Genomic DNA, 20,555 nt, shown 5'->3' on the forward strand with positions numbered 1-20,555 from the left:
ACGTTTTGGCAAAACCTCTTCACAAGAACACCGCCTGACTTTAACTTCCCCACCTAACCTAACCTACAGCTGTGTCCTTATCTACTAACACCCACCTGTGACCCCCTTTAGACTGCCGTATTCTTAGCCGGCCATCATACATACAGAAGGCCACTATTATACCTACACCCCATGATTTGTATTTTCATTACATTGGCACAGGTCACAAACTTCATCTATGTATATTCCTCTGAAATCACTTTTAGTTTGAGTATGTTAAGTGTACTTTCATTATTACCTTTGCTTTATTTGTATCCATTTCTCCGATATGAATCCCATTTTTTTTTGTCCTTTTTCTTCAATTATTTCCTCTTATCTTTTTTAAAGTTCTTTTGAATAATTTCATCTTTTTAGGATCCTTTTCCCTCAATTTCCTATTTTTCCTATAGGGCATGGAAATCCTGTTTCCCTCCCTAACCCAACCTAGGATGTAGTTCTTATGTGATTCATTGTACTTTTCCACATACCTTACTTTGATACAATGACTTCTTAATATATGTGAGTTAAAATTGAGTGACTTCCAAAGAAGATACTATTATTAAGAAAAAAATATATATAGGCCTATACTCTGAATGTTTGAAACAACTCAAAGATGTGGAGCATTGTAGGTCAATCAGGGACATTTATTTATAATGGGGTGGGTTATCATCTTGATTGCTTAAATATTGTGAATGACAATTTGTTTTGAATATTTATTAGATTCATTGATTTTGTACATGTTTATCAAGATGTCATTGTGTGCATCTCTCATATGAAATCTTCCTTTCTGATGGAATCCGATATGAACTTTGTTTATAACTTGGAATGGAATTTGACTAACAACCCTTTGTTCCGTAACCGAAATACAAACCACGCTATTTACAAAGGGTATTACTTTTAGCGTAGCTGAAATGGCGAGCCATTAGAATTTAACGAGGGTGTATTACCCCCGCGCTAGTTAGCGGGGGGGTAGGGGAGTGGTAGCTAGCTACCCCTCCTCCCCCTCACACACAGGTGAATACTCACTTTCACTTTTGGCTCGGACTGTGACAGACGTCTCTGTCTTGGTCCTCGCTTGGCAGCCATTGTCTGTTTTGTCTTTACTTAATCGCTTACTTTTCTTTTACTCAATATATATGTAAACATGTTTTCATGTTTGTATATATATTTGAGTATAGAAATAAGTAAGTTTCCTTTTCAGATGTGTGTGTGTAGTGTACGATATCTACGTGGAGGCCTCGGCAGTTAGGCCACCACGGCCTAATTTTATGGGTTGCGATCGAGTTTGACTTCGGTCTTTCTCTCTCTCTCTCTCTTGAGGTCGTTCACCCTTTTACTATGTTTTACTACGCCCTTGTAGCTTCCTTCCCGTGTGGGTGGGGTTGCTACGCCGTACATTTTGTCTCAATTAGTTTATGAATCTAATTGTAGTTGTTAATTTTTCAGCTTGTAGAACGATTCCTTTCGGGGTTTTCGTTTTTTTCTTTAGTGTTCATTCATTTTTAAATTACATAATTACATAGTTACATAATTATAATTGTTATAATTCTGTTTTGGTTACAGCTCTCCTTCCGCGAGTGTAAGTGGTTGTGAGGGCACGTGCCTATTGTGTAATTCTTGTTCCTTTTCCTCGGGATTCCTCTTCGGAGCCTTCCCGGGGGAATGAATGTGTACTAATATTATTTGTTTTATTTTTTACAGTTACCGATCTAGTTCGTTTCTGTAATATAGCAACGGTGTGAGCTGTCTGGTTGAGTCCTGGGGATTCGGCTGTTGCTGCCTCCCCCTTGTATTGTCGTCAGGGGCGTGTCTCCTTCTACTGGTAGTACTCCCGTGTCGACGGACAGCTCTCCAGTTCATTTTAGAACAGTCAGGAGGCTTGCCTCCTTGGGCGGATAACTTTCCTTCCGAGGGAAGTTTTTTCCTGTCCAGGCTTGAGCTTTTCCTCTTTTGGGGGGTTCTTCTCTTGCCTTTTTTTTCGTGCGACTATGCTCTTGGTGCTGAGCGGTCGCACCTGCAGTTTCGCTCAAGGGGCTGGGCAACTGCAGGAGCTCCTCTTCGGAGGATTGCCCCTTTTAGGTCACTGGCTGACCAGTCTCTTCCACGAAGTGTTTCTCTTTCGTTCGCGAGAGAGTACACTCATAGAGACTCCTCTTCGGAGGTTTCTTCTGTTGCTGTTGCTGTTGGCCTCCCTCGCCGTAAGGCCCTCCGTCCGCCTCGTCGTAAGGGCCTCTCATCTCCCTATGAGGGTGTTTGAGGCGCCTTTTTGAATCTCCGTTTGCAGCCTACAACTTCTTTTTCTCGATCTTCCGTCTTGGTGCAGATGGACAGCAGTCTAATCTCGTCTTCCGACGGGCAACGGTCTTCCCGACGGACAACGGTCTTCCCGACGGACAGCGGTCTTCCGACGGACATCAGTCTCCCGGCGGACAACGATCCCTTCGGGGCAAAGGGTTGCCCCCACGGGGGTTCTTCCCTTGCGTGTCAGGGTTTCCCTGCGCGCCCTTCTGTTCGTCAGCGCTCTCCTGTTCGTCAGCGCTTTCAGATGATCTTCCCTGCAGTTCCTGTTACGTGCCCTGTGCGCCCACGTTCGCCCTCGCGATCTAGAACTTAGGTTCAGGTCGGGGTCAAGGACTCTTCTTCTTTGCGCGGGCTTCCACGCGTAGCCTTCTGCTCGTCAGCGATCATCAGCTCGTCAGCGATCATCAGCTCGTCAGCGATCGTCAGCTCGTCAGCGATCATCAGCTCGCCAGCGATCTCCGGATCGCCCACGTGTGTTACAGCTGGCACGCCAACGTTCTCCAACACTTCTGAAGGAACATGGTTCGCCAGCTACTAGCTCAACTGCGGATGCTGATCGCCATCGCGCGACCCTCAACTGCAGATGCTGATCGCCATCGCGCGACCCTCAACTGCGGATGCTGATCGCCATCGCGCGACCCTCAACTGCGGATGCTGATCGCCATCGCGCGACCCTCAACTGCGGATGCTGATCGCCATCGCGCGACCCTCAACTGCGGATGCTGATCGCCATCGCGCGACCCTCAACTGCGGATGCTGATCGCCATCGCGCGACCCTCAACTGCGGATGCTGATCGCCATCGCGCGACCCTCAACTGCGGATGCTGATCGCCATCGCACAACCCTGAACGATTGCCCGCTTCGCATGCTGCTCCTCATCGCACAACCCTGAACGATCGCCCTCTTGCGGATGCTGATCACCATCGCACCCTTTCACGCGATCATTCACCTGCGCATACTGCTCGCCATCGCACAACCCTGAACGATTGCCCGCTTCGCATGCTGCTCCTCATCGCACAACCCTGAACGATCGCCCTCTTGCGGATGCTGATCACCATCGCACCCTTTCACGCGATCATTCACCTGCGCATGCTGCTCGCCATCGCACAACCCTGAACGATTGCCCGCTTCGCATGCTGCTCCTCATCGCACAACCCTGAACGATCGCCCTCTTGCGGATGCTGATCACCATCGCACCCTTTCACGCGATCATTCACCTGCGCATGCTGCTCGCCATCGCACAACCCTGAACGATTGCCCGCTTCGCATGCTGCTCCTCATCGCACAACCCTGAACGATCGCCCTCTTGCGGATGCTGATCACCATCGCACCCTATCACGCGATCATTCACCTACACATGCTGCTCGCCATCGCTTACCGCCAGCGATCTTCTTCACCTACGCGGCAGCACGATCCCTCGCCGTCACGCCCATTCGCCTGCGCGCCCGCGCGATCGCTCGCCTGCGCGCCCGCGCGATCGCTCGCCTGCACGCCCTCGCGACCGCTCGCCTGCGCGCCCTCACGACCGCTCGCCTGCGCGCCCGCGCGACCACTCGCCTGTGCGCCCGCGCGACCATTCGCCTTTGCGCGACCGTTCGCCCTCGCGCGACCATAGTTCGCGGCGAATTCCACAGCCGGTGGTAGCAGCAGGGACGCGTGCTCCTAGGCGGCACTCGGGATCACCTCCATCCAAGCACAGGTTGGTAGTGCAGGACGAAGACAGGTCAGTACAGCATTCTTCCCACCTTCTTTTCAGGCAGGAACCGTCGTGTCCTCTCCAAAGGATCGCCCGATCCCTTTCACCTTAGCGAGGATTTCGGACTCTGTGTCCTTGGAGCAGCAGACATGGTTTGATCCGCTGGCACGGGCGTTAATGAGGTTTATGAAACCAGCACTCACCGGCCAGGGTAACAAACCAGCGGCTGTCTCTCCTACGCTGAAGAGAAAGAGAGGAGTGGACTTCGTGGTGACTTCCCCCAGGGCGAAGTTGGTTCCCAAGAGGTCGGTCTCGAGGGTCCCCTCTCCTGCACTAGTACTCTCTCCTTCTCCCGCCCTGGAAGGATTTTTGGCGGGGGGGCTTTCCGTTGAAGATTTCTCCATCGGACAAGGGGTGACTGCTTACCTCTTCCTCTGGGAGCTTACCAGGTTCTTTCCCTCCTCGGTTACGGCCCGAGGTTTGGTTCAAGGAAGCTACAGGAAGATCAAGGGTACTTTCCTCCTCTCGAGCTCAGGCACCTTGGCCTTTCGTCGTTAAGTATCTACTTGCGGACAAGCTCGATGTTGTACCATCTGGACGCACTGACTGAAGGCTTCCTTCGGGTGTCTCATCTGTGGAGGTCAACGACCTCAGACACCCTTCCATCCTTGAGAAGAGTTTTGTCTTTGCCCAAGGACAGAGACTTAAACATCTGCTGTGCGGAGTAAATCGACTTCCGGTTTCACTCCTCCAAGGCGCTTTCTTCCAGACTCTGCAGGGCTCCAGCTCCCTTTTCTTTCAACCACGTCGGCCTAAGTTATCGGCTACGACAACTGGGACAAGGTGTCCAATTGCAGTTTCCTCCTGTCAGGAACAGATGGCACGGGAGACTCCCCCGGGGGGGGCATAGTCCTAAAAGGAGTTCACGAACTCTAGGATTGCAGGTTTTTTCGCCGGGAGGATGCTTAAGGTTACTCATCCGAATGACAGCTTCCCGATGCCCATTCCCGCACAATCTCTGTGAGTAGCCAAGGATATCGCGCCTGCCGTCTCTGTCAGCGAATTCAGTGTCTCTGAACCTCTATGCCATAGCATCAGCAGAGTTGCCCGGTTGGGCAGAATGATCCATACCTTAGGCGAAGGTCTTCCTTAGGATCATCGACGGCTTCACCCCCGGCCCCCTCAGTCGATCCTTTCTTGTAAGGAAGGATCTGAGAGGGGACGTCCATAGTCGACCTCTCAGCCCTGATCAAGTTTGTCGAACAAACTTCGGCCAGCGTAGACCAGCAGAATCGATCAGACTGGTAACGAGGCGACAGGACTCCTTTAACCCTGGATCGGAAGGACGGGTACTTTCAGTTTCCATTCCATCCATCTTCCAGGGTGCTCGTCGAATTCAGCCTAAACTGCAAGTATTCCTGCTTATGATGCAGTGTGGCTATCCCGCCGTGGCATAGCAGGTTTGTTTCCCCAGAGAACTCTCCCTGCCTTCCTCTTGGCCGCTCAGGTGCAGACTTCCGCCTCCTCTGCTGTTTGGAGGGCTGGTCAACTCCGGTAGGCTCGGGTTTCGACCTGATTCAGCGCCGGGAAAAGCTTCCGAATGCTGACCATGAGTGTGGGCTCATGGTATTTTGCTTGGAGCCTTCTCTTCCTCTGCCTCAACATCTGGAGTATCTGGCCATGATATTGAGTCAACCGCCTTACCACGTTGGAAACCCCGCTTCTCGTCCGTCCAGCGAGGTTAAGCAACGTCGGTACTTGGATGGGTGACCACCTGGGGACGCCAGATTCTGTTACCACATCCTCCGAGCCTTCCTTTCGGTTCACCGTGGCAAGACTGAGGAGAGTCGCAGTACCTGTTCTCAGTCAAGCAGAGTTTTCAGCCCTACCTTGGAACGTTTCCTAGTTCTTCTTTCCTCATTGACCCGTTTATAGTCCGAACGGTCGCCTCAGGATAAGTTCCATGTGGGGCGATCCAAGTTCCGGTGGCTTCAGGCAATGTTTAACCGGACTCCCTGGCCCTATGGGACCAGCGGAACTATTAAACCTGCAATGGGTGTTGACCTATGGAGCCTCTTGATGGTAGTGGATATTCTCGTCCTTTCCCCACATTCTTGATGCGGTTCTCGGACTCGTCAAAGGAAAGGGGGGGGGGGGCATGTTCCGGTCCAGGCCTATGGTCAAGACCTGAAGGATACCTCTCCATCATTCAGGCAGGCTTAAGGGCCTTAGTCTGGCCCCTCTTCAGATCCTACCGCTCCTGCCAAGTCGCCCCGTTGCGTGTCGACTTCATGCTAACCAGCAGGGGACGCATTTTCACACCTTCACATCTTGCAGTAGAGATATCGGGATGATTGAGATTCTCTCAATTCCACCATCGGCTCTCTCATTCCAGGCAGGGGAATGTCTCTCTCAGACTATCCGAGCAGAGCCTCATAGAGAGAGTGTACCTAGGGGTCTTTGACCTTGGGTAACCAGCAAGTGCTGGTCTGGGGGACCTGATCGCGACAGCTTGGAACCTCAAGCTTCCGCTAGTTTTCCCCCCAGTCTCAGACCCCGAGACTCTGGCAAGATGCATTCCGGTGATGGTGGGACAACTTCGACGCCTGCGTCTTCCCTCCTTTTTGTCTGCGGACAATGGGTCTCAACAAAACCAGGTTGTCTGTCAACCTTTCAATGGGAGAGCTCCACTGGGACTATGTGCAGAACGGTTTCTGGACCCTCTGCTTCCCCTGACGGAACTCCCGGGAGAGCTTCTCCCACGGCGCAGACTACTCAAGCAACCACACTGCGACATCTCTCCCGAACCGGGGCGTCGCTTCGGCTTCATGCCTGGAGACACTACGCTTCCTCCTCTAGAAGAGACAACCCGCTACAGTCGCGGTACGGAGGTCGCGTCATCTGCGATAGTCATCCACAGGGGTCTCCCAGGCAAAGTGAAGAGTCTAAGGTGGTTGGTGCCGTGGGAGATATACTTCTTCCCGTGAGGCCTCTTCTCCAGCAATAACGGTCTTATTGCCTTTCGGCGGGAGGAAACTCCTTTCCGCTCTTGGCAATGAAGCCTGTCGCTCAGCCTTTCCCTGACCTTCAGGCTTAAAGGAATAACTTTTTCCTGCCCGCTGGATCTATCCTCGCTCATGCGAAGCTACGATCGTCCCTGCCCTAGTCGGAGGAAGACCTCCAACTTGGAGCATGGCTCGGACTTTTAGTCCTTTAAGAGATCTTCTCAAGACCCTTTTACGACAGGCCTCGGATTGTATTCCGCCCTGGGTCTTCTGCTCACTCTGGCCACGGCCAGTGTGTGAGCAATCTTCTTGGTCTCTTACTACTCCCCCCCTTTCTAAGGAAGAGGGGAAGGCAACATTCAGGCTCGCTCCTGAGTTGTTGGCTAGACTCAGAATCTGAGGGTCCCGACCCTTCGGTCCGATTCATTCAAGATTTTGAGTCTCCATTCTGTGTCTGATGTCCCAAGACCTTCTCTTTCTTGCCAGTACAGGAATCGAGAGGTTAGCGCTGGGAACAGCTGCAGTTTGGCCTCAGTTGCAGCCGATTTGGGAACACAAGGAGGACATGGGGGGAGAGTCACCAGTATACCTCTTCAGCCCGGACTCAAGGACATTCATCTCGACCTGTCTTCAGACCCTCCCCCGTCACGTCGCCCTACAGCACGATGTTGGATACATCGCAACGTCCCTCGCCTTCGAGTAATACTACTCTGTGACGCAGGTGCTACAAGCTGGAGTCTGGAAGCGTCTGATGACCTTCGCAGCCCGCTTCCTGCAGGGCGTGACCCACAGGAGTCTCGATACGTTTTCTATCGCTCTGTGGTGGCTACACAACAGCTGGTCTAACCTCAGGCTCCTTTTTGGACAGGTAGCAGAAGGTTGAGGGCATTGTTATCAGGTTTTAGTCTGCATGAACGAAAGAAGTATGTCTGGCCCTTACTTCTTTCTTCATCATCCCCTCTACGGGGAAGCAGCATCCTGGTCTCTGCATAGCTGACCTCGAACCTCTGCAGGTAAACCATGCTTCCTTGTGTTCCGAGTATTGAGTCAATACTGTCGCGTCCCCCATACCCTGACGAGGTGGTATTGGGAACGTCTTAACCCAGAGTTCCTTCTGGAACTCCAGGTCAACTGCCTAAGACGGGTCACACTTCTTCCTTCACACACAAGCTTACGTAGGCCACATGGTTCCTTGCGGTGCAAGGAACTTGTGAGGTGCAGGGACTCCTTTTCTCGAGTGCGACTCACTCGGATTCTGAGTCCCCGGGTAAAGCCAAAGCCAGTATGGCTGGGGACTTTCCACCCTTCCTAAGGGATAAGTCACCCTTTGTAAATAGCGTGGTTTGTATTTCGGTTACGGAACAAATGACAAATTCGAAGATAATTTGTATTTTTCCTAACCATACAAACCTTAGCTATTTACACATATTTGCCCGCCAGCCCTGTCCCCCAAGACAAGTCCTACCTCTAAGTGAAAGTGAGTATTCACCTGTGTGTGAGGGGGAGGAGGGGTAGCTAGCTACCACTCCCCTACCCCCCCGCTAACTAGCGCGGGGGTAATACACCCTCGTTAAATTCTAATGGCTCGCCATTTCAGCTACGCTAAAAGTAATACCCTTTGTAAATAGCTAAGGTTTGTATGGTTAGGAAAAATACAAATTATCTTCGAATTTGTCATATTTAAAGGATAGAAGTCGATGGCCAGCCTCTTATCCCAGTTGACCATAAGTGGTAAAGGTTGAGGGTAAAACTGTTAAGCAGTTTAGAAAGTATGGAATGTTTGTTCATTGGAGAACGAGGGTCGGCCCTGGCCTAGTGAAAGGGATGTTCAACCCCATTTTACTAAATCAAAGAGAGACATAGTATGTCTAACCTAAAAGAACCCCACCTAACCTCATGTTGATGTATCATTATCAGGGGCTAACACCCCCTCCCCGTAGTTACCTCTCTTAGAACTGGTTAGCTAGTGTATCCTCCCTACTACAAAATTTTCCAAGAAAATGATATATGGTGTCGTTCCTTTCTTCGTTATTTGTTGGTGCCAAGGATTAGTTCCACACTTAGAACAAAATCATTCTCAGCACAATCTGTTGTTTTCTTCCGTTCTATGTTAAGGTAAGTAAGAAACCCCAGAGCGGGTTGACGATCACTCATCCCTTGTAGTGGATAAAAAAAACTCGGAAGTCTCGGACCTAGATGTATCTGGCCCCAGTTGGGTTTCTTCCGTGTCAATGTAAAGAATCTGGGCGGTCATTGGCAACTGCAGCATCCACAGTCCTAGAATGTTATTGTAGGTGAGAGGGTTTTTGTTGCCCCACTATGTCCTGAACCTTATAGTAAATGCCTATTTTTGGAACTTTATAATGAGGCCATTGGATTGGGTAAATGCTCAGATCTGCGAGTCTAAAAACTCCCATCGGTTTAGCAAATGTAGAATAGTTTTGTCTCCCCTGCTGGCTCTGTAGCAAGTTTTGAACTGACAGAGTACAGTGCACATCACCTTTAGCCATGACCTCTACTTTGATGGTAGCAAATTTTGTCTTTATACAGGGTTCACCATAGTAGTGGATAAAGTTTTGTAGATTAGTGATATCAGCTGAAATGGAATTTTCTTCTGTTCTTTCCAGATAAGTATCCCATTGGATTTTAATGGCTGTTCTGTCTTTACTGAAGTCATATTCCTATTAATGGACTTGGGTTTGTTTAGTTTGGAGAAATGCAAATTACTTGAAAAATTTGCAATATTTAATAGGGACAATAACACGTTTTAAAAGTAAATACAGGTACAGTAGTATTCTTAGCCCCGTAAAATTAAACTTCCCACATCAACCATCCCCTACATTCCTGCTTTGACAGGAAAGTGGGCAGGACTTTTTGCTCGTGCTCACTACATGTTAAAAACCTCTGTAATGATTTCAACAGCCATTCCAGCTCTGCTAAAGATTAGTTTTTTAAGGAACTCGGGTTTGTATAGCCAGGAAAAATATACTGTAAATTGTTTACAGAATTTATCATTGCCCCTAGCTATACAAACTTAGTCTTCTATGCTTATACTTCACCCTTCAATCACTTCACTCAGCCTTTAGGCTAAAGGTCAAAAGTGGCTGGACTCAATGAGGAAAGTGGGTGGGGCTTCTTCCTTTCCTCACATTGTTAATGATTCAACAACCATTTCAGCTCATGCTGAAGTTATCCTACTTGAAGGAGTCTGGTTTGTATGGCTAGGAAAAAATATGAATTACTTTTAGAATTTGCTTTATTGTGATTGATAAAATTGATATTTTTCCCATTTGGTTATTGAAATAGTACACTAATTGAAAATAAAAATATTTCAGAACGTCATCATGGACAAACGACGTGTTGCAAGAATTCCCAGTATATTTGATTCTGATGATGAGGAAGAGGATACATCTCAAACTACGGTGTTTTCGCCAAAAGATAACTCTGATGGGGAAACTCATTGTAAATCACCTGTTGCTGGACAATCTTGTGTTGAAGAATCTACTTCAAGAGTGGCATGTGAAGAAAAGGAAGACATCTCTGATGTTGGAGATGAAGATAAAAGTGAAAATGGCTCCAAACATGATGAAAGTAAAAGTAGTGCAAAAGACAACGATGGAGATAATGAACAGGATGCATTAGAAACAGATGAAGAACAAGAATCTAGAAATTTTGAGGAAGTCACAGATCGGGACTCTGCTCCCAGCTATAATGAGGAGGATGAAGAAATGGTAGAAGAGGAAGAGAGTGAGATTTCAAGAGAGAAAGATAGTAGCAATACTGTAAATGAAGTTGAAGAAGAGAGAGAGCCCCTTGATGAGGATGTAGGTATGGAAGGTAAAGGGAATGATTTTGATGCTAATGATTCAAACGATGATAGTGCTGGTGAGATTGAAGATAATGAAAATATGGTTGATGAAGAATCCCTTTCTGGTGAAGATATCAATGAAAAAGGGGATGAAGATTCTGAAGAGGAATTGGTAAGTGCTGAAGGAAATGAAGTTGATAAAGATAACCAAGAGGAAGTTGATGATGAAATGGAAAATTTAGATGATGTGGAAGAAGATTTAAATGATGCAGAAGAAGATTTAAATGATGCAGAAGAAAATCCCGAAGAAATGGAGGAAGCAGAAGACTCAGATGATGAAATGGAGGAGGAGGATGGTATAAATTCAGGAATGAATGATGATGAAATTAAAGCTGTGACAGGTGATAGTGAAGAGGATTCGTTAACTGATGAGGAAGAAGAAACTTCTTTGGTAGAAAATGAGGCAAGTTATAGTTTAGAGACTTCTACCAGTGATAAGGACATGGAAGAACCTGAAGAAGTTGGCAGTAGTGGTGAATTGGTTGAAGATGGCAGTAATAGTGAAGTACTTGAAGTTGATAGTAATGGTGAAGTAGTTGAAGAAGATGGAAGCAATGGTGAATTAGCGGAAGAAATTGGTAGCAATGGTGAACTAGCTGAAGAAGTTGATAGCAATGGTGAATTGGTTGAAGAAGCTGGTAGTAATGACGAGCTGGATGAAGAAGACGGTAATCATGATGAACGGGTTGAAGTTGTTAATGGTGGGGATGTTGATGGAGAGAAAAGTGGTAATTGTGATATTGCTGATAAATCCAAAGGTGTTAGTGAAGCAGCTACTAGCAGTGTTGACAATGGCAAAGAAGAGGATTATGGTAATAAGGATGACAATTCTGATTATGAAGATGGCAGTGATGGCTATGTCATAGACTTGGATGGCAGTGGAGAGGAAAGTGGACCTGAAAGTTCAAAACTTGAGGATCGAGAGGATGTAATTGATTCCTCAACTTCCTCTTCTGTTGTTTCTGAAGGTAATTCAAAGACTGTAGAGTCTAAGGGGGATTCTCAAACAAATTTGGAAACTGAATCGACAAATCAGAAGAATGATGTAGAAAAATCAACTAAGCCAGTAGAAACAGCAGAGGGTACAACAAAATTTGTTGCAGATCAATCAGCTGTGGATAGAAGTATTCTAAAAGACAAGGTATGTTTGAAATTTACTTTTTGTTTCAATTTCTTGATGCTTTTAGAAGAAACAGAATTTGTATAAAAAAATTATTTCAATACTTATCCAATTTCTTGCTATAAGCTTTGAAAGCACAGCCTGGGTTGAAAAAAATAGAGTATCAGTTATGGAGTTCTATGACTAGCCTCTCATATCTCAGTAACTATTACTGCTGTATGCAGCCATTGCTGGTCACCTTGTTGGCTGTTCAGTGTACCCGTAGGGGGGGGGGGGGGGCCTTCCCCAGTATCTGTTGGTAACTGCTGACTCCTTGTTTAAGAGTTAAATGGCACAGTTCCAGTTGCGTGAGGGTCAATCTCCTAATTAAAGGATGAAGGTTTGTACTGGTAGGAACAAACATTTGTACTGTCCATTTAAGAATATAGATCTGTGTTGTTTTCTGTGCCTAAACACCAGACTTCCCTGTTTAATAACTTAGTTGTACAGGTAGTGGTCAAATTACAACCGAGATAGAGACCGATCTGTACGTGGAACTTAAAAAGCGAAGTTTCCTTAGAATTACAATGTTGTGTCATGATACTGTAATCATCTATGTTATGTTTTATCAATGTTTTCTTCCTGTATAGAGTATCATTATTTCATTTTCTTAGTTCATAATACTATATATCATGCTTTATCAAAGCATTTTTGTATTCTATTTTTCAATTTTGGAAGCATTTTAACAATCAAGAATTACATGATTGCTTTTGTTTACTGTTGGTTGTGATCAGCTGATCTGAAAATCCCCCTACCATATTGAGAAATGCTCACATAACTAATATCAAGGCGTACTGTTTATATAATTTATTAACTTATTCAAAATATCTTCATGATGAATATTACATCAGCACCAATGTGTTATAGGATATCATAGTTTTCGTACAGTTCGTCTATAGCCATTATTATTGGTTATCATACGAATACGTTCCCTGTATGCATGTGTGTGTGTACGGATAGTTCATTTTTAAAGCTTCATACAGTAATTAATTTTTAGTTCAATATTGAGTCTTCTATTTCTTTAATCATTATTGTATTTAATTGTGTTTTATTAAATCATGTTTATAATTTGTTTTTAAATTTTGGGTGTATTTCAATAATCAACAATTACTTTTGGTTGTCATCAGCTGATCTCAAAGTCACGATACTGTATTGCAATTACTGTATGTGTAGTGATCCCTCGCTACTTCGCGGATTTTTTTCATAACGCATGTATATACATATATCGCGGATTTTCCTGAAATTTCGAAAATACCGCGATGTGACCGATGGTGCGAGATTGGAGAAAGTAAGGAAAATTGAATCATGATTGATTTTCAATATAAATGAAACTTTGAGGAGCAACAAAGATATCATTTGTTAGAGAGATAGAGAGAGGTAAGGAATGGGAGGTAGTGAAAAGTAGCCGAGAGAGAGAGAGAGAGAGAGAGAGAGAGAGAGAGAGAGAGAGAGAGAGAGAGAGAGAGAGAGAGAGAGAGAGAGTGTGTGTGTGTGTTGTTTTAAATGTAATAAACAAAAAAATTTGATAGGTTATAACACATTGGTGCTTATGTAATATCAACTGTATAGACGGTTTGAATAAGTTAAGAAATGGTATAAACGATACTTTGTTAGTGTATTCGTACGCTCTCAAGAGCGGCAGCTAGACGTCAGCTGATCTGATCACAGCCAAAAGTAAACCAAAAAGAAGTCAACAATACTCTATTTTTAAAACACACCCGAAATTTAAAAACAAAAGTACACGCTTTCTTAATGTGCAATTAACTATTTAAAGAGTAGCAATTTTCTAGAATAAAATGATGTTTCCCCCAAAAAATAGTGGTTTGCTGATGAAATCGGATGCCGTATTTTTAGCAACTATTGAAATGGATGTAAACTTGGCATAATTTTTTCGTTTCGTATTTAATTGACACTAAGAAAACTAATTTTAGTTTCTTCATCTTTATGTAAGTATTGTATAACACGAAGAGAGAGAGAGAGAGAGAGAGAGAGAGAGAGAGAGAGAGAGAGAGAGAGAGAGAGAGAGAGAGTGAATCAGCTGTTGTAATGGAATGCCGTGTTTTTGTTTCGTGAGAATTTCATCGCCACGACTAACAACAACATACTGTACTGAACTTTACAGTATTATACAGACTACTGTAATATGATGAAATAAAATATTTGTTGTAACCTATTTTATATGAAACGGGGCTTTTTAAATATTTAACTTAGCCGGTGAATATATAATAGCTGACGCTCCGGCGGCTCGACAGAAAAACACAAAAACTCGCGAGCGATCGCTATTAAGGTTGCGGGTGTGCCCACCAGCGCCAACTATCGGCCAGATACCGCATATACATGTAAACAGTTCCAATTCTTCTCTGTCGGTCTGATCGACAAGACGTACCATTACTCGCTGTTAACCTGGAGTTTTTCAACAGTCTTGGTGAAGTACTTCCTTTTGGTTTGAGCTTTCGCAGTGCAGGTGTTTTATCTTCAACTTAAATCTTGAACTCTTTTTTGGATAGATTTAATTGTTGATGACTTTGGATTGTTTTTTTGGACTTTCTTTGACTTTTCAAAATGGCCGACCCTTCCCTTAGTACGGAAGTGTGTTTTATGCTTTTAGCAATTATCTTATCACGTTATAAATTGTTGTTGTTAATTATAGATTTTCCTCTATATATTTTATATCTCACCCGCCTTTATTAGGCCTCTTCGATTAGCTTTCCATTTATAATAAACATCAAGATAAATTTTAATGATTTGTTTATATGCGGCCTTACCTATTCCTCCCCTAATCCAGGAGTAGGCGGTCCTAACTTGGAAACCGAAGTTAACAACGTTGAGCCCTTTCAATCGTTAATAACTCTTACAGAGCAAATGATTTAAAACTTATTAAATGAATATTTTTTATTAGATATTTTATGAAAGATTTTCTTTGAATAGTCTTCGTGCTGTTTCAAAGATGAACTAACGTTTGGTTTATTTATGCTACGCAGTTTGCGCTCTATCGTTACGATAGAGAAAGAGAGAATCACGGTTTCACTTTGCAGAAAGAGTAAATCGATTCTGACGTTTTGTTCATTCTTCTTTCAAACGTAAATGTTTTAAATACTAATTTAAAGGAACTTTTTAATTTTCAATTTCTTAGTCCTTTCAGTTTTTTCCTTTGGTCAAATAACCTGTTTATTGACGAAAGGTGAGTGGGCTTTTCTCTTCGTTGTGAAATCAAGAGAGAGAGAGGGGAAGAGAGAACGTTCCGATCTTTATTCTCGTCCCAAGCGAGTAACGTTGTTCTCGAGTCAGTTTTTTACTCTCGTCCCAAGTCTCTGTACGGGGAGAAAGGATAAAACGTTTTTAGTTTTTATTCTTGTCCCAAGGCACTGTACGGTGAGAGATTGAAAATGTAGTTTTGAATGAACTAGTGTTTAGTCTCCTCCCCAGACACTGATCCTTTTATCTTTATATATTTCCGTTTTATTCTATATATATGTTTACTGTTTTTTGCTTGTATTAATGTGCTTACATTATACGACTTATTTCGCAATTATAACCTTTTTATGTAGGGTAGAATTGCGTACTTCAGGTAGAAATCAGTTTTATTCATGCCTAATGTGAAATTATTGAAAAATTCGATTTCAGTGAAGTAAGTGCAAAAACAGAAAATCGTAGTGATAAAGTGATAATTGCGCAAAGTGTTATCAGTGTTACGACAGAGGGTTCGTCTGTTCGTGCCTGTCGTTCGCCTAGTCCGAGACCTCTTGCAAGCTCCCATGCCCCAGGGAGAAGTAATGTCGTAGGACTTATGGGTTCGAGAGGCTTTAACCAACGAACAGACGTTCCCTCTATGGTTTCAGGCGTGTCTCGTCAAGACCGCCCCTACCATAAGACGAGCGAGACGGTTTTCTCCTCGTCATCCGAAGGCTTATCGCGTAAGAAACCGTGGAACAAGGTTTCGAGACCCTTAAAGCGAAAGTCAGTCCCTTCAGGACAGGTCCAGCGTCCTGGTTGTAGCCATTGGGACAGCTCTGACCCTGTGCAGTCATCGGAAGACTGCTCGACGCCTAAACAGAAGCGTAACACAGGCTCCGAGAGTCTTAGTGTAGGCAAGGTTTTGCAGTCACAGACGTTACCCTCGTCTCTTACCGCACCCATTCCCGTTGATCCTAAATGGGTTGTACTGCAAGACATGCAGAATAAGCTTGCCTCTCTTATGGAGGACTATTCTGCTGAGCAGGTTCACGATGATCCTCGCCGCTTAGCTGATCGAGATCCTGGCCGTCAGCCGCCCAAAAGAGCCTTTGCTCGTCCTGTTGACGTTACAAAGTCACGTCAATCACGTTTTGTAGAGCCTTACTCGATGCAGTCCCGTGTTGACTCTCAGCCGCTTGTGGACGTTCAGCTGCTGCCGCTTGCTCTTGTTGACGTTCAGGACGTTCGCCAACCAGCGAAGTTGACTTGTTTTGACGTTGAGCGTCAAGCACCGCAGTCAAGAGTTGTTTTGACTGCTCAGTCTAGGCAGTCAAGGCAGTCTCGAGTTGACGTCGAGCGTCCTCCCGCACCTGTTGTTGTTGCTGGTCAGTCCTTTAAGCAGTTACATGACGTATCGTCCTTGACTGCTACTGATGCTCCTTTGCGTGTGGACTCTGCTTGTCAAGCATTGCCACCACAGCTTGAGACTCGGCAATTGTTGGACGAGGTTCCTTCAGATGAGGAAGTTGCTGATCCCCCTCCTATTGATATTCCCTTGTGGACTCTGTCAGACGGAGAGGAGCCTAAAGCTGCTCAGCCCTCTATGGACTTTAAATAAATCATGCTGATTTTTAAGGATCTTTGTCCGGATCATTTTGTAACTGCTGCTCCTCGTTCGCCTAAACGTCAGAGTTTACACTAGGCCTAGCTAGTTCGAAGCCGTTGTTTTCTAAGCTAGTGCTCTCTCGCTCTTCTAAGAGAGCTTTACGTTTTCTAGGCGACTGGTTGATCACCAGGAGGAGTTTGGGGGAGACAGCCTTTGCTTTCCCTCCCTTTTAAACTGGCTTATAGAGCGAGCGTCTGGTATGACACGGGAGAAGTTCTCGGCTTGGGAGTTCCTGCCTCTGCCCAGATAGACTTCTCAAACCTCATAGACTCTCCCTGGCGCCTGGCCATGAGACGCTCCAAGATTTTATGGTCGGCTTCAGAGCTAGACCATCTCCTGTTAGGAGTTTTTTTCGAGCGTTTGAAGTTTTGCTGTACAATTATGTCATGCATAAACAAGGCTATCAGGGATGGCTCCAATAATCTGACAGCCACGTTCTCTGCAGGAACAAGACTATCAGGGATGGCTCCAATGATCTGGCAGCCACGTTCACTGCAGGAGTACGTAAGAGGCAAGTGCGCTCAATGTGTTCATTGTCAAGATAAACTTCACGATGAAGTCTACCAAGCTGTCTTGACAGCATTAATGGAAGGCGACTGGATGGTCTCTCTCGACCTTCAGGATGCATACTTCCACATTCCTATACACCCGGATTCCCAACCGTTTCTGAGGTTTGTTTACAGGAATGTGGTGTACCAGTTTCGAGCCCTGTGCTTTGGCCTCAGTCCTGCTCCTCTCGTGTTTACGAGGCTCATGAGGAATATGGCAAAATTCCTCCATCTATCGGGAATCCGAGCCTCCCTGTACTTGGACGACTGGCTTCTCAGAGCATCGTCCAGTCATCGCTGTCTGCAGGATCTACATTGGACGTTGGGTCTGGCCAAGGAGTTGGGACTTTTGGTCAACCTAGAAAAGTCCCAACTGATCCCATCCCAGACTATTCTATATTTGGGGATGGAGATTCGCAGTCCAGTTTTTCGGGCTTTTCCGTCTGCCACCCGAATAGAACAAGCCCTGCTCAAAGTCCAACTAATGCTGAAAAGAGAACGTTGTTCAGTCAGGAGTTGGATGAGTCTCGTAGGGACTCTCTCATCCCTGGAGCAGTTTGTCTCGCTAGGGAGACTACACCTTCGGCCTCTCCAGTTCCATCTAGCCTCTCACTGGAACAAGGACAAGACGTTAGAGACGGTATCAATCCCAGTCTCCGAACCAGTAAAGGCATGCCTGAAATGGTGGGACAGCAATATCAGTCTGAGAGAGGGACTATCCCTAGCAGTCAAGAACCCAAACCACGTGTTGTTCTCAGACGCGTCGGATTTGGGTTGGGGTGCGACCCTGGACGGTCGGGAATGCTCGGGTCTGTGGACCTCAAGTCAGAAGAGCATGCACATCAACGGCAAGGAGCTATTAGCAGTCCACTTGGCCTTGATGAAATTCGAAAGCTTTCTTCGAAAGAAAGTGGTAGAGGTCAACTCAGACAACACCACAGCTTTGGCGTACATCTCCAAGCAAGGAGGCACACACTCCCTCACGCTGTACGAGATCGCAAGGGACCTTCTCATATGGTCAAGAAATCGAGGCATCTCCCTGTTGACGAGATTCATCCAGGGGGACTTGAACGTCTTGGCAGACTGTCTCAGTCGGAGGGGTCAGGTGATACCCACGGAATGGACCCTCCACAAGGACGTGTGCAAGAGTCTTTGGGCGACTTGGGGTCAACCCACCATAGACCTCTTTGCCACCTCGTTGACCAAAAGGTTACCAATCTATTGCTCACCAGTCCCAGATCCAGAAGCAATCCACATAGACGCGTTTCTACTGGATTGGTCTCATCTGGACTTATATGCATTCCCACCATTCAAGATAGTCAACAAGGTACTGCAGAAATTCGCTTCTCACGAAGGGACAAGGTTGACGTTGGTTGCTCCCCTCTGGCCCGCGAGAGAGTGGTTCACCGAGGTACTTCAATGGCTGGTAGACATTCCAAGAAGTCTTCCTCTAAGGGTAGATCTCTTACGTCAGCCCCACGTAAAGAATGTTCATCAAAGCCTCCCCGCGCTTCGTCTGACTGCCTTCAGACTATCGTGAGACTCTCAAGAGCTCGAGGCTTTTCGAAGGAGGCAGCCAGTGCGATTGCGAGAGCTAGGAGAGCTTCTACCATCAGAGTATACCAGTCGAAGTGGGAAGTCTTTCGAGACTGGTGCAAGTCAGCATCTGTGTCCTCTTCCAGTACCTCTGTAGCCCAAATCGCAGATTTTCTTTTACATCTGAGAAATGTTCGCTCCCTCTCAGCTCCCACGATTAAGGGCTACAGGAGCATGTTGGCTTCGGTCTTTCGTCATAGAGGCTTAGATCTTTCCAACAATAAAGATCTCCAAGATCTCCTTAAGTCTTTCGAGACCTCTAAGGAACGTCGTTTGGCAACTCCTGGATGGAACTTAGACGTGGTCCTAAGGTTCCTCATGTCAGACAGGTTTGAGCCATTACATTCAGCCTCCCTGAAGGATCTCACCCTCAAGACGCTTTTCCTAGTGTGCTTGGCTTCGGCTAAAAGGGTCAGTGAAATTCATGCCTTCAGTAAGAACATTGGCTTTTCTACAGAAAAAGCCACATGTTCACTTCAACTTGGTTTCCTGGCCAAAAATGAACTGCCTTCTCGTCCTTGGCCTAAGTCCTTTGATATACCTTGCCTGTCAGAGATCGTAGGCAACGAACTTGAAAGAGTGCTGTGTCCAGTTAGAGCTCTTAAGTTCTACTTAGCTCGTACTAAGTCCTTACGAGGTGGATCTGAGGCATTATGGTGCTCAGTTTAGAAACCATCATTGCCTATGTCAAAGAATGCTTTGTCATATTTTATCAGATTTTTAATACGAGAGGCTCATTCTCACTTGAATGAAAAAGACCGATGCTTGCTTAAGGTTAAGACGCACGAAGTAAGAGCTATAGCAACTTCCGTGGCCTTTAAGCAAAATAGATCTCTGCAAAGTATTATGGACGCGACCTTTTGGAGAAGCAAGTCGGTATTCGCGTCATTTTACTTAAAAGATGTCCAGACTCTTTACGAGGACTGCTACACACTGGGTCCATTCGTTGCAGCGAGTGCAGTAGTGGGTGAGGGTTCTACCACTACATTACCTTAATTCCAATATCCTTTTAATCTGTCTCTTGAAATGTTTTTAATCTTGTTTTTGGGTTGTACGGAAGGCTAAGAAGCCTTTCGCATCCTGGTTGATTTGGCGGGTGGGTTGCAGCCCTTGATACTTCAGCTCCTGGGAGTCTTTCAGCATCCTAAGAGGATCGCTGGGCTTCGTGAGGAAGACAGACTAACAAGGCAGAGTAATCGTCTAAGTCAACTTCCTTACCAGGTACCTATATATATTTGGGTTTTGTTATGATATAACTGTCAAAAACTCTAAGCATATACGCTGTAAACTTAATTATTTCTGGTCTCTACCCACCACCATGGGTGTGAATCAGCTATTATATATTCACCGGCTAAGTTAAATATTTAAAAATGATATTTTAATTATAAAATAAATTTTTGAATATACTTACCCGGTGAATATATAAATTAAAGGCCCCCCCTTCCTCCCCGATAGAGACCCAGCGGGATGAGAAGAATTGGAGCTGTTTACATGTATATGCGGTATCTGGCCGATAGTTGGCGC

The 20,555-nt window shown here is 45.7% G+C and overlaps 1 protein-coding gene across 1 annotated transcript in view; it reads left to right on the forward strand.

Annotated features, from left to right (window-relative positions):
- Nucleotides 1-20,555, forward strand: part of LOC137632529 (uncharacterized) — a 158,260-nt gene that overhangs the window by 1,563 nt on the left and 136,142 nt on the right. Inside the window, exon 2 of the mRNA XM_068364506.1 lies at nt 10,356-12,029. Within this exon, the coding sequence (XP_068220607.1) occupies nt 10,365-12,029 (1,665 nt within the window). The 5' untranslated portion in view covers nt 10,356-10,364. The remainder of the gene's footprint in view (nt 1-10,355; nt 12,030-20,555) is intronic.

The sequence above is a fragment of the Palaemon carinicauda genome, chromosome 41 (genome assembly GCF_036898095.1).
Source record: "Palaemon carinicauda isolate YSFRI2023 chromosome 41, ASM3689809v2, whole genome shotgun sequence".
In the NCBI taxonomy this organism is placed as follows: domain Eukaryota; kingdom Metazoa; phylum Arthropoda; class Malacostraca; order Decapoda; family Palaemonidae; genus Palaemon; species Palaemon carinicauda.